We start from the raw sequence: 26,404 nt of genomic DNA on the forward strand, positions 1-26,404 counted from the left end.
TACAATTAGAGTTGGATATTTCAACATTATTAATTCAGTAATTGTTAGAGCAAGTAGACAAAAATCAGTGAGGAGATAGAAAACATGACCAATACTACCAACCAACTGGACCTAATTGACACTTATAAAACACTGGACCTAACATTACCAGAATACATTTTCTTTTCAAATTCACAAGGTATATTCACTAAGAGAATACACTTTCTTTTCAAATTCACAAGGGATATTCACTAAGATAGACCATATTCTGGGTCATAAAACAAGCCTTCAGTATATTTAGAAGAACTAAAGTCATATGCAGTATGTTATCTGACTCAAATGGAATTAAATTAGAAATCAGTGACAAAAAGGTGTCTGTAAAATTCCCAAACATTAGGAAATTATATAAAATTATACCCCTAAATAAATCATAGGTCAAGGAAGAAATCATAAGGGCAATTAAAAATATTTTGAACTGAATGATAATGAAAAGATAACATATTAAAATTTATGAGCTACAACTAACAGTGCTGAGAGGGAAAGTTATAGCTTTTCAAGAAGGAAGATTGAAATCAGTAAGCTTCTACCTTAAGAGGCTAGAAAAAGAGCAAATTAAACCCCAATTAAGTAACAGAAATCATAGAAGTATAGAAATCAGGAAAATAGAAAACAAAAAATGGGGAAAATCAATAAAAGCAAAAACCTGCTCTTTAAAAAGATCAATAAAATTGATAATAGCTAGACTGATAAAGATTAAAAAGAGAGAAAAGTCACAAATTAAAACAAATTACCAATACCACAATGAAAGAATAGACATACAGATCCTACAAACATTAAAAGGATGATATGGGAATATCCTGAATGACTTTATGTCAATAAATTCTACAACTTAGATGAAGTGGAAAAATTCCTTGAAAGACACGATTTAACAAAGTGACTCAGAAATACTAGAAAATCTGAATAGCCTTATGTCTATTAAATGAGTTAAATTTGTAGTTTAAAAACATCCTGTAATTAAAACTCTGGTGTCCAATGAATTCAATGGTAAAGTCTATCAAATATTTAAGGAACAAATAAACCAAACTCATAGAAAATAGAGGAGGATAGAATTCTTCCCAACTCAAACTGTGAGGCTAGAAAAATTGGAACTTTTGTACACTGCTGGTGGGAATGTAAAATGGTGCAGCAGCTACGTAAAACAGCATTGAAGTTCCTAAAAATGTGAGATAAAACTACCATAAAGCAATCCCACCTTTGGGTATATATCCAAAAGAATTGAAATGAGGATCTTGAAGAGATTATCTCAGATCCCATGTTCATTGCAGCATTATTCACAGTAGCCAAGATAGAGAACAACCCAAGTATCTATTAATAGACAAATGATAAAGAATATGTGGTATATACGTACAACAGAATATTATTTAGCCTTTAAAAAGAAGGAAATTATTGTAGTAGTTATTTGCAACAAGTGGCTCAACCTAAAGAACATTATGCTAAGTGAAATAAGCCAGTCACAGAAGGACAAATACCACATATTTCCACTTTTAGGAGATATATACTAGTCAAACAAATAGAAGTGTAGACTATATTCATGGTTACCGGGGGTTGGGGGAAGGGAGAATGGGGATTTGTTCAACAGGTATAAAGTTGCAGTTGTGCTAACTCATCAAATTGTACACTTTAAATATGTGCAGTTCTGTTTATATCAATTATACTCAACAAAGCTACTTTTTAAAAAGGCCTTGAACACAAGTTTCATGGTGGCTTTATTTATAATAGGCCCAAAGTGGAAGCAACCCTAGAAGCCATCAACAGTTGAGTGGACAAAAAACTGATATATCCATTCAATGGAATATTAATCAGCAATAAAAACAAAAGACAACATAAATGAATATCAGAAGCATTATGCTAAGTGAAGTTTGACACAAAAGATTGTATATTGGATGATTCCATTTATATGAAATTCTACAAAATGCAAAACTATAGTGACAGCAGGTTAGTGTTTGCCTCAGGGTCCAGGACTGTGGGGACGGGATTGATTGCAAAGTGATGCAAGGGAGATCTTTGGGGTGATGGAAATGTTTTATACCCTGGTCGTGGTTTAGGTTACATATATGTATACGTTTGCCAAAAGTCATTAAACTTTACACTTAAAATGGGTGCTTTTATTATGTGGAAACTATATTTTAATAAGGTTGGTTTTTAAAAAGAAGCACTTTGGAGGCAAGGATATCAGTTTCATCTAAAAATGCATCAACCTCTTGAATATTTCCTAGTAGAGGGTCTCAAGAGGCAGAACTGTTTTCTGAACGGTAAAGGAAGGGGCGGCAGAAGCAAAAGCAACATACACAGCCCTGACACAAAATATGGTCTCAAGTTGTTGGTGACTTATCCCTCGATCTTGCCTTTCTTCTTCTCCCTACAGTGAGGAGGGCTTGCTATAAAGCTGTCTTTCCAGCTCTTTTCTTTCATGGGAGTGAGTAATCTAATATAAGGATCTTAAATTCATTAACAGTTACCTTTCTAAATCCAGAAAACATGTGAAAAACAAATACATCACAGTTTTACTGCAAGTCTTACTTATTAAGCTAGCATCAGATGTCTTTGGAGTGGAAAACAACATAAAAACCTGGAATGAAGAATATGGATAGTTTTCTAGCTCTTTTAATATTTATGTTTAAATCAATCAGTATATTTACTTCCCTTCTACTCTATTTCTGCTAATTGAGTGATGGGCTCTGGGGAAGACAAGATGGTAGAAGATAGGTCATTAGCTGGTGGTGGGAATATATAGGTACAAAACCCAGAACAAGTAACAACATCCCTTCATGATAAAAACCCTCAGCAAATAAGGCATCGAAGGTACATAATCTCAAAGTAACAAAAGCCATCTATGACAGACCCATAACCAACATTATACTGAATAGGGAAAATTTGAAAACATTCCCTCTAAGAACAGGAACAACGATGTCCACTCATCACTCCTATTCAACATAGTACTGAAGTACTAGCGAGAGCAATCAGGCAAGAGAAAGAAATGGCATACAAACTGGAAAAAGAAAGTCAAATTATCTCTGTTCGTCAATGACATGATTGTATACCTAGAAAACACAAATGACTCCTTGAAGACTCCTAGACTTCGTAAGTGACTTCAGTTAAGTTTCAGGATACAAAATCAGTGTACAAAAATCAGCATTTCTATACATAGTGTTCAAGCTGAGAACCAAATAAAGAAGTCAATCCTATTTAAAATAGCCACTCAAAAAATAAAATATATAGGAATACATTTAACCAAGTAGGCAAAAGATCTCTGTAAGGAGAACTACAAAACACTGATGAAAAATCATAGATGACATTAACAAATGGAAAAACATCCCATGCTAATGGACTAGAAGAATCAATATTGTTAAAATGACCATACTGCCCAAAGCAATCTACAGATTCCACACAATCACTATCAAACTACCAATGTCATTTTTCATGGAATTAGAAAAACAATCCTAAATTTCACATGGAACAAAAAAAGATCCCGAATAGCCAAAGCAATCTTAAAGCAAAAAGACCAAGTTGAGAGTCATCACACCGCCTGACTTCAAATTACGCTATAAGGCTATAGTAACTAAAACTAAAACAGCATGATACTGGTACAAAAATAGACAAACAGATCAGTGGAACACAATAGTGAACTGGATATAAAACCACATACCTACAACCAACTGATCTTCAACAAAGTAGAGAAAAATAAACAATGGGGAAAGAGTTCCTATTCAATAAATGGTGGAAATTTGAATAAATATAGGAAATAAATATATTTATTGAATAAATATAGGAAAATTGACTAGCTATGTGCAGAAGAATGAAACTGGACCCCTATCTCTCACCATATACAAAAGTTAAGATGGATTAAAGACTTAAATGTAAGACCTGAAACTATAACAATCCTAGAGGAAAACTTAGGAAAAACTCTTCTGGACATTTTCCTAGGTGAAGAACTTATGATGAAAACTCCAAAAGCAAATGCAACAAAAACAGACAAATGAAACTTAAACTAAAAAGATTCTGCACAGCAAAATAAATAATCAACAGAGTAAACAGAGAACCTACAGAACAGGAGAAAATATTTGCAAATTATGCTTCTAACAAAGGACTAACATCCAGTATCTACAAGGAAGTCAAACAACTCAACAAGAGGGGAAAAAACCCATTAAAAGCTGGGCAAAGGACATGAACAGAAATTTCTCAAAAGAAGACATACAAGCAGCCAGCAAGCACATGAAAAAACATTCAACATCGTGAATCCTCAGAGAAATGCAAATTGAAACCACACTGAGGTATCATCTCACACCAGTCAGAATGGCTACTATTAAAAAGTGAAAAAACAACAGATGTTGGTTTGGATGTGGAGAAAAGGGAACGCTTATACATTGTTGGAGGGTATGTAAATTAGTTCAACTTTTGTGGAAAACAGGATGGCCATTTCTCTAAGTACTAAAAATAGAACTACTGGTTGACCCACCAATCCCACTACTGGGTATCTACCAAAAGGAAAATAAATCATTACATTAAAAAGATACCTGTACTCGTGTGTTCATTGCAGCACTATTCACAATAGCAAAGTCATGGAACCAGTGTAAGTGTCCATCAACAGTTGACTAGACAAAGAATATGTGGTGTGTCATGCACCATGAAATACAGTGCAGCCATAAAAAAAAAAGAATGGAATTGTGTCCTTTGGAACAACATGGATGGAGCTGGAGGTCATTATCCTAAGTAAACTAAGAAACAGCCAAATACCATGTATTCTCACTTGTAAATGGGAGCTAAACAGTGAGTACACATGGACATAAAGATGGAAAGAGTAATAGACACTGGAGACTCCAAAAGTGGGAAGAGTGAGAGGGGAGTGAGAGTTGAAAAATTATCCATTTCAGTGTTCACTATTTGGGTAATGGGTACACTAGAAACCAAGTGTTCACCGGTATGCAGTATACCCATGTAACAACAAGCACGTGTAAACCCTAAACCTAAAAGAAAATAAAGACAAATAAGAAACCCCTAACTGTTTTCATTGTTTTGTTTGAAGTGTTATGCATTCCCTGACCATCCTGCATACACAGTCAAATGGAAATACCAAAACAAAGTTCCATACAAGTTTTTAACGGCATAAAAAATAGGAGTTGACTGTATCAATTAATATTCATTCTAAAATTTCTGGACATAGTTCTTCTGTTATTCTTAGTTTTGCTTAACATTTAGCATAGGAATTGGAAGACTTCAATAGAAGCTCTTTTTTGCCTGATTTGTTTCATATTAAAATAATTTTTTTTTTTTTTTTTTTGAGACGGAATCTCGCTCTGCTGCCCAGGCTGGAGTGACTGGCATGATCTCGGCTCACTGCAAGCTCCGCCTCCCGGGTTCAATTCATGCCATTCTCCCACCTCAGCCTCCCAAGTAGCTGGGACTACAGGCGCCCACCACCATGCCCTGCTAATTTTTTGTATTTTTAGTAGAGACAGGGTTTCACCGTTTTAACCAGGATGGTCTCGATCTCCTGACCTCGTGATCCACCCTCCTCGGCCTCCCAAAGTGCTGGGATTACAGACGTGAGCCACCGTGCCCAGCCTAAAATAATTAATTTTTTTAATAGTAAAGAGTAAGTCTCAAACCTTAAAGCCCTTTGAACAAATGGGTTCAGAATAGGACTTCCAAATAGAAATTACTTCATTTTTGAAATCTATAGCAAAATGTCATTTAAAATTAAGTTGGATTTTCAGGTAATAGAGATTTGTGGTGTGTTCCTATTATCAGGAAAAAAAAACCCACAGCTATTTTTCCCTTGAAATGTTACTATATATTAAATTGAATACCCAACTGCAGTATAAACTAAGAAAATATGTGCAAAAATTCTATTTTTTTCCAATTAAGGTGGTCTTTCTCATCTAATTTATGGCTCTAAAAAACTATAAGATTGTCTCAGCATATCAAGTCTGGGACTAATTTATTTTTTGTTTGCTGAAAATTGTTGATTTGCTCTTGTTAAAGGAAGAAATGGTTCTTTCAGTTCAAAAATTGGCAGAATCAAGCTAATCCCTTACTGTATGTTTGTGCTTTGGCTGATTGTATGTCTGTGGTGATTACACTTGATTAACAACAGCAAAAAATTCTACCTTCCCAATCATCTGTTAAGACTTTAGTCTGCATCCCTTCCTCTGGCATTTGCCAGTTAAATTAGAATTACATAAATGGGAGAAAGAGAATATAATGCTGCTATGATAGAATTTCTTGGAACACCAGGCAAAGAAAAGTATTGAAAGATTGGTAATTCCTGATCCCCGCTTTCAGATATTTGTGGTCTCCTATACTAATTTATGCTGTCTGTCTAAGCAGTGTGACCTTATTTTCCTGAGCCCTATGGGATACAGGCTATTTATTATACAAAGGTTGGAGGGAGGAGTATGGTATAAGGATACAGTGGTGATTTAGTGCATTTTATCTACAGCAAATGGTTGGATGAGAAATGCATCTGAATCTTACTTCTCGACCCTGACTCAGATTAGCCCCCTCCTATTTCTCTCCATTCCTCTCAATTTGATTTTCAAATTATCTGGAGGAGTCTCATTCATTCTATAATATGAACTACTTAATCAAATAATCAGATCAATACCTAGCTGATGAGTTGTTAACCAATGGTATAATAAATGGAAATTTCGATTTGGAGGAAATTTGTATTTAACAGAGTACCTGGGTTTGATGAAGTCCAGCTAGACAACAGGAAAAAATGAAGTGAGAAGGCTGAGGGAGATCAGAAAGAGTGTTGGGAAGCCATCAAGCATAAAATGGTAGGCTTTACTGTGGGTTTCTTATGTGATAATGTAGAAACTTATAAATCAGGGCTAGTGTTTCCAGGCTGATGCAGCATTTCTAGTTTGTCCTGGTATCTTTTCAGCTAATCTTTCTGTCTCCCCTACTGGGAGGAACAGGAGGAAGAGGAGATTTGTGCTTATGCTCACCTATGTAGTGCTATGTAGTATTCATAGAATTTTCCTATTCTTTGGTCTTTTAGAAGACACCTAGGTTTGCCACTCACATTTTTTTTTCCTGTAGTGGGGAAAAAAAAAACCCTTATTAAACCAGTAGTAAGAAAATTTGGAGGACTTGCCAGGTTCCAACATTAACCAATTTGGTGATTCTGCACTGTCTGCCTGGATGTCTTTTTGTATTTCACCTGTAAAATGAAAAGCAAATGGATTATCTCTTAAAGACTCTTTCAGTGAATGAGCTTACATACATTGTTATACACACTTTAAACTATGTACTAAAGTTTGGGTTAGGGATTTGTAATGGACTGAATTGTAACCCACCCCCCCAACCTCTGCATTCATATGTCCAAGCCCTAACCCCTAATGTGACTGTATTTGATAAGGCCTACAATAAATTAATTACGGTTTAATGAAGTCATGAAGATGGGGGCCTGATCCAATAGGATTAGTGTCCTTATAAGAGACACTTGGAGAGCTCGTGCTCTCCCTCTCCCTGCACACACTCAGAGGAGACTATGTGAGTACAAAGTGGCCGTATAGCAGCCTTAAAGCCTAGTAAAGGAAGAGAGCCTTTACCAGGAACTGAACTCTGCCAGTATCTTAATCTTGGGCTTTCTAGCCCCCATAACAGTGAGGAAATAAATTTCTGTTGTTTATGCCACCTAGTGTACAGTATTTTATTATAGCATCCCTATTACATGATTTAACCTTATTAGGTATGTTTTTATGAATTGAATCTGTAGTTTATATGATTTAGAAATGAAATGTAAAGCTTCTTTTTGTTGAAACAGGAAGTGAAAGGTTTTTACCTGGTGGTGGAAAGAAGACACCGTCATTTCTGTACTTCTGTAAGCTGCTAGATCCTGGGGAATTATGGTATTTTTAGCTGGATGTTATGAGGAATATAGTTGTATTTTTGAGCTAAATTGCTGAGAAACCTGAATGCAGTTGAGAAACAATCATTATTTGATGGCAGAAGAACAGAATAAGTTACAGGGCTTCTCTTTTTTCCTATATCCCCCCCTCCAATATAAATAACCTTGTTGAGTACCCTGTTTTATTAATTATTATTGCATTGGTAGAGATTGATGTTTTTTGTTAATGCTGACTCCTACAAATCTTATTCTAAATAATCTTATTCTAAAGAAGAGCAAATTGCCAGGGTCTAAGACTTTTTTGTAACCTCTATTTTGCCTTGATATGGCAGGAGAGATAGAGTTTAAGGTAAAATAGTATTAAGTAAATACACCTTTTTCGTTGTATCACTTAATTGTATTCTGCTCCTGCAAACATATTTCTAATTTGTTCTGGCTCACATCAATCGATGGGGAGTGTCCTGTTCAGATTTACATTGCTTTTCGTACTTTTGCTGATTGTATGCAACTACATTTCCCTAGAGCTACTGTTGACCTGACAGTATTGGCTGCTAGTTGGCAGGGAGGATTCATCTAGATTAAATGATTACTTCCTGTTCCTGTCTACAGACATGAAAAAATGGAGTGTTTACTTTTCTGCAAAGGTTTCTCAGAAATAGGAAAATTACTTTAAAAGCTTTGTCTGGTTACCTTCAGATAAACATTTCCATTAATATTTCATCTCATTTTGAACTCTCTTCTAGTTTGTAGTATTTTTTCAATGTATGTAGGTGGCCTCAAACCATATGGCAAAAGCATTTTCCCAAAACATCCAATCTTTGTCTTACTATGAACTGGTTTTCTGTATTTTTTTCTTACTGAGCAGCTCCTCTCAACAGACTCAAAACCCTTTTTCTATTTTGATCTACCTCTGATTATGCTGATGTATTAGGTCCTTTTTGGAACTCATACATGTTTTAATAGCACATTTAAAAATGAAATTGCCTATTCCTTCCCTCTGTGTTGCGTGAAGAAAAAAATTTGTTCCTATTTTTAGATAATATGTATTGAATGTTCTCGTAGTCATTGCCCTGTACAACGTGGTTATCACACACAAGATACAATCTCTTGTGCTCAGTGATGTTTATTATGTGTCTGTCTACTTTAAAATGCTTAAATTCCCAGGTTCTTTCCCTGATTAAATGTTGCTTTTAGGTATTTTAGTTGTTTTAATTCCATACACGTGTACTTTATAAACGATGTTGGATGAGGATTTGTAATGAGAAATTAGAGTCCCAGATTTTTAATGAATAGTTTTATTCTGTCTGCTAAAAGTCTGACTACTTCCATCTTCAGGCATCTGTCCTAAACACAGTAGCACTCCCTCCATCTTTGACACACATACTTCCCCGAAATCCCAACTCCCAAAGTGGATGTTGCCAGGGGCAGGTAAGGATCAAGGAGAGTGTAGATGATTCTGTATCTGCTCACATCTTATGAGGGGTCTTGAGAACACATAGTCCACGGTGCTTCAAATTCAAAGAAATGTTAAATCTGAAAGAGCCCATTGCAAAAGTTATCAAAACTATCAGACTACTTCCTGTTTCCTGAATGTGCTGTGCACTTTTACATGTCCATACCCATGCTTGTTTTGGAGCATCTTTGCTCCTCAGGCTGCCTTGTAAAATGCAGCTTGTCCTCCAGCAACCTAAGCTCTGAATTAATCATTCCGTCATCAGTGATAGCATGGCATTATAAGAAACTATTAATATATAATTTCTCCCACCATATGTTTGAGTGCCCTGCAACATATTTCATAGTATAGTGTTTAGTTTGTGTTATTTTTCTATTTATACTTTAAGTTTTAAATGTTTACTTGAGCAGATAGGGTTATGTTATAGTAAGAATGGTGTGTGTATATAAATGAGAAAGTAGAAGGTAAAAGACTTTTAAATGACTTTCATTTCTAGCGTTTTTGATAGGAAATGAATTCACTCACACTTTTAGGTTTCTTATGGAATTCATTGAGGAAGAGAATATACAACTTAGTTCTGACTTATTCAGAAACCATAATGGTATTTTAAAAACATGCTATTATCTATATTACATTGTGATTCACTTCATTCTGAAGCTGCCAAAAGACCTGTCTTATATAGAGATACTTTGTATAACCATTGTTATAGAAGAGGATTGATACATTTCTGTATTTCTAATTTCTTAATTTATGATCATATGCTACTTCTGTGATCAAAAAATAAAGTTTGTTTTATTTTGTTTTGTTTTGTTTTCAAAGAAGAGACAGGATGACAATCATTAAAAAGTCAGCAAACAACAGATCCTGGAGAGGATGTGGAAAAACAGGAACGCTTTTACACTGTTGGGAGTGTAAATTAGTTCAACCACTGTGGAAGACAGTGTGGCGATTCCTTACGGATATAGAACTAGAAGTACCATTTGACCCAGCCATCCCATTACTGGATATATGCCAAAAAGATTATAAATCATTCTACTATAAAGACACATGCACACATATGTTTATTGCAACACTATTCCCAATAGCAAAGACTTCAAACCAACCCAAATGTCCATCAGTGATAGACTGGATAAAGAAAATATGGCACATATACACCATGGAATACTATGCAGCCATAAAAAGGATGAGTTCATGTCCTTTGCAGGGACATGGATGAAGCTGGAAACCATCATTCTCAGCAAACTAACACAAGAACAGAAAATCAAACACCACATGTTCTCACTCATAAGTGGGAGTTGAACAATGAGAACACATGGACACAGGGAGGGGAACATCATACACGGAGGCCTGTCGGGGAGTAGGGGACTAGGGGAGGGATAGCATTAGGAGAAATATCTAATGTAGGTGACGGATTGATGGGTGCAGCAAACCACCATGGCACCTGTATACCTATGTAACAAACCTGCACGTTCTGCACATGTACCCCAGAACTTAAAGTATTAAAAAAAAAAAAGAGAGAGAGACAGGCTGGGCGTGGTGGCTCACGCCTGTAATCCCAGCACTTTGGGAGGCTCAGCCGGGTAGATCACGAGGTCAGAAGTTTGAGACCAGCCTGACCAATATGGTGAAACCCCGTCTCTACTAAAAATACAAAAATTAGCCAGGCATGGTGGTACACACCTGTAATCCCAGCTACTTAGGAGGCTGAGGCAGGATAATTGCTTGACCTCGGGAGGTGGAGGTTGTAGTGAGCCGAGATCATACCACTGCACTCAGCCTGGCAGCAGAGCAAGACTCCATCTCAAAACAAAACAAAACAAAACAAAAAAATGGTTGCTGATGTTGACTATGCCAAGTTAGAAACTGAAAAATGAAGAGGTGAATTTCATCCTTAAAGATAAGGTTTAAATTTTAAGATACTGGTATTTATGTGAGTAATGAAAGAATTGGTGAGAAAGTAATCCCATCTAATTCTTGTCTTCCTGATCAGTGGTTAGTCAAGAACAATTGGAGAAAAATTTCCAAATGGAGCATTAGAATCTTGTCTCAAGTTATAACAGGTTTATTACATATGATATAGAAAGCAAAAAACCTGGCTTTTACCTTTTGTTTGTTATTTTAATACCTTTAGTGTAGGTCGTCCTTCACTTGAATGCTAATGTTGACAGTAACTTGACCTTATGCTTTAGTCATCTTTTTGAATGCCACTGGACATTTGGCTCTTGGAAGATGGTAACTCTTAGTACTTCTTAGTAGTAAGTACTTCTCCCTGGTTTGTATATATTACTTATTTGAGAACCTATCTGCCATTGTGGCTGTCAGAGCTCAGCATAATTTAAATGCTTAAGGTGGGTGATTGAAGTACTTGAATGAGATATCTTTTCATCCATCTGCTGATGACTCACTAAAGAGTATTTTAAAGAAAGGATGTTCTCCAGCTCACCAGTGTGTTAGAGGAAAAATGACATATGGTATATCCCCTTAAAATTTAAGTTTTTAGAAAGCAGAAATGCATTATTCCAGTATTACTGTGAATACTCATATTACCAAAGATCATCCTCAATTGTAAGGTATTTATCTTTTTACAAAATGTCCTAAAATGGGTAAATTATTTCATAAAAACTGGCATACAAAGTTGCTCTAATTAGAACGTAATTGTTTTTAGACTTAACCATTAATTGAAGCTGTCAGTAGTTTGCAGCAGAATCCAAACATCTACTGTATTAAACTTCATCTAAAACCACATTATTCTTGATGATATTTTGTTATAATTGATACTTTGTTCTTTGATGCTTGAGAGATTGTATTTGCAGGTAATAATTTTATCTAAAAATTAAAATAAATTTTCTGGTTTCAGAGTATTATTTTGTTAATGTCTGCTGTTGCCCTTCACCTCTCTGAACCCTACTGATTTTTCTAGGTGAAGCTAAAGAATGTCAAGCTTGATGAAGTTTTCTTCTATCCCAATAGCTTAAATTATGGCATTTGGACATGGTTTATAGTATCTATTTCCTTTTTCCTTGTATTAGTTAGCTGTGTAATAGTTATGCCTCCCTCTTATACTGGCTCCTAGAGAGCAATGACTGTGTTTTAGGCATCCTTGTAGCACCTTTCACAGCACATATCCCCTATATTTTCAGGAAGTATTTATGAAAATCATTGTTTTTTATCCCGGATTTTCCAAATTAGACTTACATATAAGTCAGTTATTTGAGGTTTAAATGAGTAATTATGCAGTTAGCCATAATGGTTAAGGCTCTATAGTTAAGATTGCCCAGGTTTGAGTGCCTACTTCATTATGTATCAACTGTGAGACTCCCTCATATAGGAATGTTAGTATTAGCCTCCTAGAGTTGTTGATGAAGATTAACATAATTTGTTTAAAACATTTATTGAGATGCCTAACATATAGGATACACTAAATATAATGTAGTAGTAGTATAATATAACTTTTGCTAAATGTAGTCCTATTGGGCTGGCCTCTGAGCCCCTTGAAGGCCTGTCTTTTGGTCTTTATGTCTCAGGCACCTAACCTAGCAGACAGTCAATACTCAATAAATACTTGTTTGAATTGAATTGATTGATTTACCCTATTTTTATCTTCCATTACAGCCCACTGTTTGTAACATGGAAGATTGGTCGAGACAAAAGATTACGTGGATGCATAGGTACTTTTTCTGCCATGAATTTGCATTCAGGACTCAGGGAGTACACACTTACCAGGTGAAGACCAATTTTTGTTACCTCTGCTTTTACATTAAAAAAAAAAAAATTTACGAAACTTGAATCTGATACTTTAACTCCTTTTCTTTTACTGAATTGTCAACGTTCTTGTTTTCCTTCATGTCAGGTTTTTCCTTGTCTTTGACCATTTACCTTCTCTCTGGTAAAATATTATTCATATATATTATCATAATATAAAATACTGGGATTAATGTATTTCTGCCATCGATGTTTTGAAGTGTTTTTTTCTTCCAGTGGCCAGCTTATTTTGTATAACTTGAAAACCAATGACCAAATGTCCATGGGTTGCCAAAATATGTGATTTCTACAGTAACAGTCATTATTTCTTCCCTGTTGTGTTTTTTGAAAATAGTTGTTGTCTCTTTCATCTTACACATTTTGTTACACTTTTAAGTACTTTTGAAATTGAAAGGAGAGCCTAGGAAGAAAGTGATGCTATAGCCTAGCAGTATAATCATTCACATTCACACTTCACCCAGAATTAATTGTAGCTTGCTTATTTTCTTTTATCTAACGCAAGGACAAAGCAATTCCTCATTACAATTGTTTAAAACTTCGTTCTTAATTTCTGAATTCACAAAAAGCTATCTAGCACACAATGTGAGTTTTTTGGTTCAAGTTTATATTTCAAGCAAATTGTGACCCAAAATTATTTCAGAAGAAGAAAATTCCTTAGATAATAAGCTATTAGTAAAGGAATTTCCTGTTTTTGTTCACATTTTAGGGTGATTATCTGATACAGTTTCTATAGTTGTAACATGCACAGTGTCTGTCCAACAAGAAATTGCTCCCTGCTGACTATTGGCGCTTGGGGCATGTTGCTCAACCTCCATAGGTAAAATAGTCATTACAGTATTTTGTTCTGTATACTTAATAGAGGTGTTAGGAGAATGAAGTAATAATCACTATTTTACTTCAGGATTAATGTGGAACATTAATTATTTTACTGTAGAGCTGCATAAATGCAGGCTCATAGCACCAGTTAATAAAATGCTGTAACTGAGTTTAGTATTCTCATATTTGAAGGTATGCAGTAGCTCACAGCTGCAGGGTTTTCTCAGCTTACAGTGAAGCCCAGAAAAAATAAAATAAAACAATGGCTTGGAGGATCATATTCATTTTTTAGCTTTTCGCAGGTATAAGAAACTGGATGTTTGGATTTGATTAAATAACATACAGGCTGTAAGGGTTGAAACACATATTCTGGAAATAAATTCAACTTGTTAAAGATAATATAAGTACTAGTCTAGGCATGTTAGATTTTTTTTTTCTGACATAAAATACAATGGGCTCATTTTTGGGACTTCAGCAAATTCTGCCAATGGCTACCTTTTTGGGATAGGTACAAATTAAATTACATATTTAATACTAATCAATGGCAATTTATTGTACATTTCCCAAAATAAGTTGTTATGAGGAACACTGGTTCCTTTGCGCTACCTGAAGAAAAGAATTCTGTGACCAGATAAGTTTGGGAAACACTGGTTAAAAACAGCTCTGCTCACTGTAGGACTTCTCAGAACCTTTTATGTTAATAGTGTTATGTATATCTAAGAGAGAGAAATAGAATGTAGCATTTTCCAGGCTTATTTGACTACAGGACCCTTTTATCCTCCCACCCCAAAGTCTGAGTGTTCCAAGGAACACATTTTTGGAAACACAAGTCTGTTTTCAAAACAGAGTATTACTTTATACTTGGGTAGTAAGAGTTGGTAGTATAGAAACCCTTTGTGCTTTCTAGTGAAATTGTAGCAGAAATCCCATTATCAAACATTATATACCTTAGAAATCTTTCGTAGTAGTAACTGTGGTAGCAATTGGGTTTTGTTTAAAGAAAAAAATAATGTTGCTTATGTTGGCAAGGGGTGAAAATATCCAACTTTTCTGGACTTCTCCATTTATATCCTAAGGTAATGACCAGAAGAATTACAGTAGAATTTTCTGACAGTAATGTGATTCTGAATGAATTGTTCAAATACTTGAACTTGGAAATTTGCCTACATTTGTATACCTTGTTACCCTCATTGCAATCTATAGCTCTTCCTGTTTACTTTTCAACTTTTTTCTCATGTTTCTATACAGCTTCCTCAAATTGTGTATATCACATTACAGAGGGGCGTGTGTGTGTGTGTACATGTGTTTGTGTGTGTATACACACATGCTATATACATGGTTTTACTTCTCATTTTTGTTTGGCTTAATTTCCTTTCTTTAACAAGATATTAACAATCATACTATTTGGAAAAGATAAACAAAAGAAAACAAGTCTTACAAAATACAAGTAATCTTTTTTCCTGGATTCATTTCGGCATCAAAATTTATAAGGAGTCATTTTTTGAAAGTTGGAATATAATATTTTTCTGTCCAGTAGTGTGCTTATCATTTTTACATATTATGTTATTATGATTATTTTTGTCAATGGCTACCATTTATTAAGAATTTACTACATCAGACATTGTTGAGGAGCTTTACATGCATAGTCCTTGTAATAACTCTTAGGTACTAATATCTACATTTTCAAAATGAGGAAACTGAGAATTAGGTAATTTAAATAATTTACCCACTCACACATCTATTAAGTGATAGAACTAGGATTCAAACCCAGAACATGTGTCTACAAAATCCATCCCCTGAGACAAAATTTTCTGATTATTTATGTTTTGAAGCTTTGTCATGAAAATAATGAACTTGAAAACAAGTTACTATACATTTTATAAATCATAGATCAGTAATCCTTCAAAAATTCTAGTAGAGGGTTAAGACTGAAATTTTGCAACATTATTTAAAATTCCAGAAAATCCATAGATAATATTATGGAAAGTATACAACTCAGAGTTGTATAGACCAGGCAGAAGAAAATTGACTTGAACTAATATTGTATTAAGGATAAAGCTTATTACAAAAAAAATACTACTGTAGGACAGGAAATTGCATTCTTTAGCTACATGGACTTGACTTTAAGAATACAATTTTTTTTTTTTGAACATAAAAATTGGTGATTCTTGGCCTCTGGTCGTCCCACCTTAAAACCCATAACTCACAAAATGAATAAATAGAATTAAATGAACTTAGGGGATGGGGCATAAAGGAGAGAGAAAGCAAAGCAAAAAAAACAAAACAAAACATAAACAGTGAAATTAAAGGCATTCTAGGCATAGGCATCTTTTTAAAAATTAGAATAACCGGTTCATCTGTGATTAGATAGACTTGTTTGATTTTCAGAATGTTACTCAATTATATCTCTTCTTTTTCTTATTGTGGGAAAATATATGTAACATAAAATTTACCATTTTAACCATTTTTAAATGTATAGTCCTGTGGCCTTAAGCACAACCACATTGTCATACAGTCATCACCACCATCCATCTCCAGAACGTTTTTCGTCTTCCCCAACTCAAACTCTGTACCCATTAAACATGAACTCCACATTCTTCCTCCTCCAGGCCCTGGCAACCACCACTCTTTTTTGTGTTGCTATGAATTTGACTACTCTAGGTACCTCATATCAGTGGAATCATATGATAGTCATTTTGTGACTAGCTTATTTCACTTAGCATAATGTCTTCAAGGTTCATCCATGTGGTAGTGTGTGTCAATTTACCTTCTTTTTAAGGCTGAATATTCCATTGTATGTATATACCACATTTTGTTTATCCTTTCATCCATTGGTGGATGTTTGGGTGGGTGGCTTCTACCTTTTGGCTGTTGTGAATAATGCTGCAATGAACATAGGTGTACAAAATATCTGTTTGAGTACCCTTTTTCCTCTTAAAAGTTAACCAGTTTATAGAAGACAATGATCTAGCTTGTGTGTAGTACCTTAACTCTAAAACCTTTCTTAAAAATATGACCAGGTATTTTAAAAATGAAATGCCTATCCTGAATTAAGTTTTTATTTATAAATAAAATTATAAACTTTTAATTTTAATAAAATTTAATTTTAATTTTAATAAAATTATTAAAACTTTAAAAATTAAAGTACTTATCATTAAAGTACTTGTCATAGTCATGTTGTATGTTCAAATATGACCAGGTATTTTTAAAATGAAATGCCTATCCTGAATTAAGGTTTTTAAATATATAGATATAAACATAATCTTTTAAATGTAAAGTACTTGTCATAGTCAAGTTATATATTCTCCTAATTGAAATTTTGATTTTAGATTGAAAGAAAATCTTATAAAGAGGCTGAGGATTTCTTCTCAATTGTGAAAAAACATAGTATCTGTGTAGGTAATGCAAAGTTTGTGAGAAGTACATGGAACTATTATAAATAGACTATTCTTTCCCTGACCTTGAAGGATCTGGGTAAAAGCAGGAAAGATTATAGAAAATACGAAGCAGGATGGAGAGCTCAGAATTATTGATAAAAGCCTATCCATAGAATTTGGTGATAAAGTCCACAAATTACCCTATTTATCATTGCTGAAGACTTCAAAGTAGAAATATTCTTTGTCCGAGCTGAAGGAGATAATTTCCAGTATTGTTTATGGCTTTTATACATTAGAAAGCAGAGGCAGATTTATTTCCCCAATTTTAGTACTTAGAAAACATACTTTTATAAAGAGGAGAATTAACACTAAGATAGATGAATATAAACATCTCAGTCAAAAAAGATTCCTTAAAATTTTGTCTAATAAATTTCCCAGCAAAATGCAGATCTATTTATTTATGTAAATTCAAGTTGGTTGTAATTCTTCCAGAACACATAAGTAATTAATAGATATATTCTTATTCTGCAAAACAGGAATGTGGCCTGTCACCACACTTAAAAAAAGACTTTTTTTCTCCTTTACTTTGTTGTACTTAGACCTCTTGGCAGTGAAATAATTATTCAGGTGCTGGCAGTTCTAGAGCTTGATTGTGAACTATGCCACTTTTGTTGAACTACTTAATTCTGAGAAATTAGCAATGAAAGTTTAGCCCTTTCTAGGGAACAGTGTGACCACATTAAAGGTGATGTGCTGTGTTTTGTTTTGGAGTTTTATTTTGTTCTGTGTGGGTTAGTGGGGTTGTGTGTCAGGGGAGTTTGGGGGGGATTGATTGCTTGCATGATACAGATGTTCACTTTCCATTAGATATTTTGAGATATTGAAAATAGCGAACAAACCTACTTTATTACTTTCAAAGGTCCTAGCTACATTGGGTACTTGTGGGTGACTAGATTCATTGTAAACTGGATTTGCTTTTATATTTTGGTGTTGCAATCTGGCATTTTTCTAAAGCAGTATGAGTTTAAAGCCATTATAAGCAGCATAATATTTTCCCCTGTCATGGTAGACCGTCTTGTGATCATTTTTATTCTTGATTATTTGGGTAACCACTCTAGGCTCATTGTGAATAATTAGATTAAACAAGTTCCTCCTCCCTCTCATTTAATATTAGTCTTTATGGTAGCATCACCCAGATTGATTTTTCTTATGAAAAGAAAAGCTGTACGAATCACCTCTGACTGTACATTATTGTTATGGAAGCTCATTCTGGAGATGTTAAGGCCAAACAATTTTTGGCAAGTGGTTGTGGCAAGACTCCTGGCTAAAGTATGCATTTTGGGGAAATAAATTAGGTGTATCACAAACAATGCAAAATTAATTAGTTTAATTTACAACCTACATTTTTTGCCTTTTTATAGAACAGATGATGGCCTGAGTCCTAAAACTTATACCTAATTTGATAGTTTCAGTATATTAATTACAAAATGAGAAACATTTGTCAGATTTTATAGGCACTTAATTTAAGGTACAGTTTGGAACCTAGGTTGTTGTATGCTCTTTACTCAAAATCATCCATAGGGAAGCCTGGTGAAATATCTGCACAAATCTGGAATCCTCATTTTAGCCATGAGGTTAATGCACTCCTTCATTATCCCAAGATTGTGCTAATGTGCAGAGATGTAACCACAAAATTCCCAGCAGAATGGAAACTAAACAGCAGGAACCATTTGCAGAATGGGTAATGGCTCCTGAAATGTAGAGAATTGTTTGAATTCATATAGCACCTATTGCCATAGGAATTAAGTGTAGTGAGTATATCAGATTCTAATTCCTTATCACATCTTTCAGATCTTCAGAGTCTGCAGTTGGAATCTCCCTCCTGCTTTGATTAAGAGCCACAGGCAAAATGCCTGGGGCAGAAAAGGCCATCTGTGAAAAGGTGGTGTTGAGAGAAGCTGAAAATGGGCTTTTTCAGCACCAGGGCTCTTGGTTCTTAAGTTTGATAGGGAGAGAGTCAACTGCAAGAAATTTACCCTGTTCTTACATCTGTCTGTAAAGTTTAATACCTCTCTGATCCTTCGAGGCTGTTTCCCCTTTTAATCATGTTTGAACAGTTCATTCTGCAAATCTTGTCTTAATTTTGCCTTAGGAGTTTATGATATATTAGGAGAGATAATAAGTTATCAAAATAATTGTAGTCCTAGGTAGAAAATAGTTTTTCTCAAGAAGCAGAGGAGGTGATACTGGATGATTACTACTCTGTATCTGTTATAAAAGCTAAAAGGTATTTAAAGATAACTATGAAATTATTTTATTTGGTTCATCCCTAGTTCACTTTGTATAAAAGCAAAACAATATGTACCACTTTCTGGCTTGTTTTTATCCTACATGGGCCAAAAAGGTCAAATTTACAGGGATGTGTATAAATCATTATTATCAAAGCAACCATATACAAGGTGTTGGGTACTTATATTTTAAGAAATTTGTAATACATATTTTAAAGGGGAAAATGATCTTGTCATAGAAGAAAAAGCCTTTGAAATAGAGGACTCGTAAAAGAGCGTGCATGCACATGCACACACACACACGGAATTTACCAAACATTAGCTAGAACCAAGTTGGATTATAGCTCTGATGCTTGGCAAATGAAGAAAATTAAAAGTTATTTCACTTTCCTCTTGTCTTGTTAAAGTGAATTCATATTTTGTTTTAGTACAGTAAACTGATATCTCTCTCCTTTCCTGAGAGTCATTGCGATAGTCTTCATTTTCTCAGATGAACGACTGAAATGGTAAAGCTAAGTTAGAACACAAATATTGTATGAAATTGTTACATTAGATGTGGCCTAAAATTATACTATAGACATTAAAAATATATTTTTTTTGTCTGAATATTTACATAATAAATATTGGGCTTACTTATAAGTGTCTAAAGTATTTGAGTCATTAGGACCTGAATGAACAGGAGAACAGATTTGTATCTTAGTGTTCTGGAAGAATAAGATGGTTATGCTTTGATGTAACTCAAGGTGATTATCATGCAAATCGTATGCTTTTACCACTTTTATGGGGACAATGTTAGGAATTTGAGTACTTTTAAATAATTGAAAGTTGAGGTTTTGGTGTAGCAATTGAATATTAAAATTTTAGTTATGATCTTATGAGCATGAGAAATACTTTTTAAAAGTAGAAGGCAAAAGAAATGAAGCCCTTCTCTGTGATCTTTCCCCTTCTCTCAAACTTTAAACTGCCTTAAATGTGGTTATCCAAAGTAGCAGTCTTTGGAAAAAACTTACTTTTCATCATTGATAATAATTTGTTGATCTTTAAATGCTGAACACTTATTGCATCATAAGTCCTTTATCTTGCATCATAAATATATTTTTCTTTTTTTTTTTTGAGACGGAGTCTCGCTCTGTCGCCCTTGGCTGGAGTGCAGTGGCCGGATCTCAGCTCACTGCAAAGCTCCGCCTCCCGGGTTTATGCCATTCTCCTGCCTCAGCCTCCGGAGTAGCTGGGACTACAGGCGCCCGCCACCTTGCCTGGCTAATTTTTTGTATTTTTTTTTTAGTAGAGACGGGGTTTCACCATGTTAGCCAGGATGGTTTCGATCTCCTGACCTTGTGATCCGCCCGTCTCGGCCTCCCAAAGTGCTGGGATTACAGGTTTGAGCCAGCGCGCCCAGTATAAATACATTTTTCTTAGAAACAACTCTAGTTTTTCTTACATTCTCTCTCAATTTTTAAATAAAGAACAAACTTGCAACATGAAAGTCCTGTCCTAAAGAACTACGTTATCTGATTTACTTCTTGTTAACAAAAGAAATAAAATATATCTATATTTATATAACAAAATAGACATGGACAAATTGTAACATTTAAAAAATTTTCTATTGGAATAGAATTTCACAGATGCTAGGAAATTCTAAAGATGGAAAACAGTATAGTCATGTACCGCATAATGACGTTTTGGTCAACAGTGGACTGCATATACAGCAGTGGTCCCATAAAATTATAATACTGTAATTTTACTCTACCATTTCTATATTTAGGTGCACAAATACGATTGTATTACGGTTGCCTACATTACACAGTATAGTAACATGCTGGACAGCTTTGTAGCCTAGGAGCAATAGGCTATATCATATAGCCTAGGTGTGTTGTAGACTATACCATCTAGGTTTGTGTAAGTACACTCTATGATGTTCACACAACAATGAAATTTTTAATGATGCATTTCTCAGAATGAATCCCTGCCCTTAAGCAATACATGACTGTATTTAATACATTCTTTTGAGAGTGAAGCTCTAATTATTGTTAATATCAAATGTGCAGTGTACTTTTCAGTATATTTAAAATCTAAAAGTGAAGAAAATACATTTGGATTCATAAGGTACAGATTTACACTTGGTCTCATGTTCAGAAAACTCATTTTTATTAATTTTACTTCAGCTCAAAAAATTATCCTGTAAATATACACACTGAAACTACAGACTTGTTCAAATTAGATTAGCATGTTATTGTCTCCATTTTTAACACTCTGCTTTTTTATTTCTACATGGAAATGCTAACTTTTGTATCCTTGCTAGTAGTGAAAGAGAAAGTTAGAAAAGTCCATAAAATAAATTCTCAGAAGCTTTAATTAAAGGGATTGCCCAGAACTCAACTTCTTGTTGCTATACCCAACTACCTTCAGGACTACTTTATATGTTCTACAAAGCTGATTTAAAAGGTTCCAACTGTAGCCACTTCACTGAGGATGGCAGGAAAGAGAATCTCTTTTAAGTTCTGCAGGCTGCTTTTAACCTAAACCATTCTTCTAAGATGACCATTAGTTGCCTCCTAGCTAAGCCTGGAGAAGTATTCTAAGCCTTTGAAATAAGTGGAGCTGTGTTGCATATGAAGAACAGTAAACAACTGTACACTGCTGGTTAGACTTGTACTGCTAATGAGATATGGGTTCAATTCCTATTTGGACCAGTTCTCTTTGTTTTGTTCCACATCAAAGACTGTACCCTGGATCCCAGGCGCTGATTACAGTGGGGCTCAGACAGAGCATGTGGGCGAATCAGTACCAAACCCAAGTTTTAGCATCATTTCAGCATATGAAATGTGCTACATTAAAAGTACCCAAAACAATGTGGTCTTAAAATGTGATATGCACAAACCCTTTGAAAGTAGCAAGACAGACATGCCCTTTTTCTAAAATTGACAAATCCTGAAGAGGAAGAAAAGAGTTGGGACAATAAAACACTGGTTCTGGAATCTGGAATGTTGCTTTAAGTCCAGGCCAGCAGTGACAAAAGTTATTGTAGTGACCTCTGGACAGACACTGCCATTGAGCAGGCCTCTGGTATAGAAAACATGGTACATTTGGGAGCTGTGAATATAGCTCCAGGTGTGCTTCTGAATCCGTTCACGGTAGATTATGCTTAACAACATTGAGATGTTATTGGAGGTGTGGATGAGGAAGTTTGTTGTTGCAGTCCTTCTTTGCACCTTATTTTAAAGATTAAATGAAACATTTTTCTAATTGCCTTCTTAAAAATTTTAAATGGAAGGGAAGTTTACTTCTGATGCTTCAGTGTTGTAAATTCAACTTATAGACTGACAACCTAAATTCATGGTATAACACAGTTCTTTTCCTTTTTTTTGTATCTGATCAATGAAAATAAGGTACAACCCAGGTTTTTACGTAGTCTGACTAGAAGTATTCTACTTCAAGATCTGAGAGTAGCATTTTCTCAAACTTTCACCTTAAAAAACAGCATCACCAAATAAAAACTATCACACAGGATGGATAAGAAGTTTTATAGATCTTTTTGGTGATGAACTATGACATGATCTTTATAGATTGTAAAATATAGTTGAAACTATGTACATAACTAAAATTTTTAAACTTTATTTGCTGTTAAATTCTGTGAAATTTTAGTTATTTAAAATAAACATGCAAAAATATGAAATGTAATGTTTCAGATTGCAAGGTAATATGTAATGTAGTTTAATGTAGTGTTTGTAAGATACTCTTGTCTAATACTAACTAGTAGTATTTTGATTTGTACAGTCCTAATTTGTTCAAATGACTTCATTTTAACATGTACCGATGTAGATTAATAATGTAAGTTCTGATTTAAAGAATGGTGACAAAATGGTGCATGTAATCCTTTTGCAAGTGTTGGGGAGATCAGTATGTTTTGAAGAGAGTAATTTAACTTTTGGGTGCCAGGAAATGGGTTATCTCAAAGACCATTGCTGGCAGTGGGCAGGCCTGGTAATACTGGCACAGAGCATTAATCATAACACCTTATTAACGGTGAGATGAATAACTTTGAAATAAAGTTTTAGGGAAAAAAAGAGACTACCCAAAACGTAGCTATCTCATGAATAGTTAATTATAATAATAATTGCTTTGAATCTAAAAGAAAAAAGAATATTTTTAGATGCTAATTTTTCTTCACAAACTCTCTGAAGAGTGTCATTGTGACATTAGAGAAAAAGTCTTTGTAGAACTGACAACACAGGTTGGACTTCAGCAGGCCTGAAAATGGTATGGTCAAAAGGGAAGCTTTCTTTCTGCCTCTAATAAAGAGTAGTGGCTAGGAATAGGAGTCATCTCAGATGATACTGGATTTCAGCTGAAGCAACTCTTAAATATTTCAGTGGTAAAAGGATGACTATGTTAAATTCATGGGTTTGTAAATACATGTTATAAAATGTAATTGTTCTTTTTAAAAGTACATATTTTTTTAAAAGGCTACATTTTAAATTTGTCATCTATTGTGTATTGAGATGTTCCCGTGCCTCACAGATCAGCTCACTATGTGGTAGCTATTGTCTAAAAATATGTACCCTCTCATACTGTTGCAGTTTCCTCTTCATAGGCTTTATTATTGCCCAGAGCAGCACATTTACCCCATTAGCCAAAATGGCACAAACACACCCATTGGCATGACTGAACTCTCCTCAGTGGGTGTCAATCCTTATATCTGAGATGAGAAGCCTTCCTGTGTCTACCTTTCTCACCTAGAATAAAAGCCAAAGTATTTAAAACACATATATTTCACTCAAAGGAAAGTTAATGTTCTGCAATGAATGCCACCATGCTCAGCTTGCCCCTCTCACCTCATCTCCTACTCTCCTCTTCCCACCTCCATTCATTCTCTTGGCCTTAGCCAGGCCGGTTTCCTTGTTTTCCTTTGAACCCACCAAGCATGGTCCCCCACTAGGGCCTTTGCACTTGAATTTTCTTTGCTTGCAACAGTCTTCTACTAGATAGACATGAAGCTTGGCTTCCTCACTCCCTTCAGGTCTCTATTCAAATGATACCATTATCAGTGACACGTATGTAAAATAGCAAGGCCTACATTTGATATCTGGCTCTCCCTGCCTGTTTACCCTGCTTCATTTTTCTCTATAGCACTTATCACCACCTGGCATACTCTAAATTCACTTGTATATTTGTGAGTCTCTCTTAATGCGAATGTAAGTTCCATGAGAGCAAGAACTGCTGTAATATTCCCCAAAGCCTACAACAGTGTGTGGTACATAGTAGGCATTCAGAAAATATTATTTTTAAAAGTCTTGTTTTTATCAGCATTTAGGAATAGTGGATTATAAAGTATGATTCTTTGTCTTACTACTTTACCTAGATGTGAAATTATTTGGTCTTTCTGTGGCTGGTTTCTTACAGTTTTCATTGAGTGCATATTGAATGTATTTTTGTGTGTGTGAGTGGTTTGACATTAAAATTCCCTTTTAAAAGTCATTTTATCATGAACACTTTTAAATACTCACAAAAATAGACTATTATAATGATGCAGTCCTTTTTATAATAGTGATATTTTTCTCTTTTATTTTTGTGGGGAACAGACTCTCACTATGTTACCCAGGCTAGTCATGAACTCCTGGGCTCAAACGATCCTCCCACCTCTGCTTCTCTAAGTGTTGGGATTACAGGTGTGAGCCACCACACCTGGCTGCTTTTTCATTTTACTTATTTTTGTTTTGACACTTGCTTTTTAAGTACAGAGGCAGTATGAGGTTGTAGAAAGAGCATGGGCTTTAGAGGTAGCCATATCTGGGTTCTAGTTGTGAATCCCTCAATTCTTAGCTTTGTGACCCAAGGGAAGCTACTGAAGTTCTGCCATGCCTTGGTTTTCTCATCTGTAAAATGGGTATAATTCTAAACTGGTAAGTTTGTTGTGAGGATTAGGATATATATGTATACGAAGTATCTTGTACATACTAGGTATGTAGTAAATATTTATATTGTAGTACATGTATAGTAAATATTTATATTTCTACTTTAGGAAGAAATTGAGTAGTGAGAATGGCCAAGAAATGAAATTTTAAATATATTTATAGCAATTTCAATTTTTCTTTTCCTCACGGACACATGTAGGTAGGCAGGAATTTTTATAATATGAGAAGAAACAAGCATCATCAGTAAATAAGCCTGTGACCCCATAATCAGTCACCATCACATATCTGTTTATGTAATTCTTTAAAAAATACACACATACAGCAAAACGCTATCAGTCTATATTTCCTGTTGGTTCTGCCCCACAGATATCTCTTGAATCCACCCCATCCTCTTCAGCCTCACTGCCACTGCCTTTGTCTGGGTTCTTATTCTGGCTCACTGGTTTCCCTGCTTCCCTTTGAAGCCATTCTACACCAATCACCAGAATTATCTTTCTTGACAAAAATCTATCTCACTCTCCTTAAAACAGTGCCTGTTATTCCTTATTACCAGAGAGGAAAACCTATTTTTATTAAGAAGCATAGCACTTAAGGACCTAACCTCACACTCCAGCTATGCACAATTATTCACCACTTCCCAAATATATTCTTTCATGTCTCTCTGGCTTCACATTTTTTTCTTTGCCTCTCCCCATTTCCACCCAGTCAATTCCTACTCATCCTTCAAGACTCAACTTGCTCATTGCTTCCTCTGTGAGATTTCCTTGACAGTCCCCATGAAAATTGGTCAGTCTCTGAGTTCACACGGCACTTAGTTCAGGCCTCTATTATAACACTTAACACACTGGATTATAATTATTAATTTTATGTTTGTCTCTCCCTTTTGAAATTGCGCTCCA

General features: G+C 34.9%; 1 protein-coding gene across 4 annotated transcripts in view; it reads left to right on the top strand.

Annotated features, from left to right (window-relative positions):
* AMMECR1 (AMMECR nuclear protein 1) overlaps window positions 1-26,404 on the top strand; it is a 130,009-nt gene that overhangs the window by 49,652 nt on the left and 53,953 nt on the right. For 3 of the 4 annotated variants that reach the window (XR_002519439.2, XM_009198102.4, XM_021932523.2), the window contains exon 2: window positions 12,960-13,070. The exons of the other annotated variant lie outside the window; for it this stretch is intronic. Coding sequence is in view for 2 of the 3 variants with exons in the window: in XM_009198102.4 (XP_009196366.3) it covers window positions 12,960-13,070 (111 nt within the window). In the remaining variant the exon portion in view is untranslated. The remainder of the gene's footprint in view (window positions 1-12,959; window positions 13,071-26,404) is intronic. 4 annotated transcript variants of the gene reach the window in all.

Source organism: Papio anubis, chromosome X (genome assembly GCF_008728515.1).
Source record: "Papio anubis isolate 15944 chromosome X, Panubis1.0, whole genome shotgun sequence".
NCBI lineage: Eukaryota > Metazoa > Chordata > Mammalia > Primates > Cercopithecidae > Papio > Papio anubis.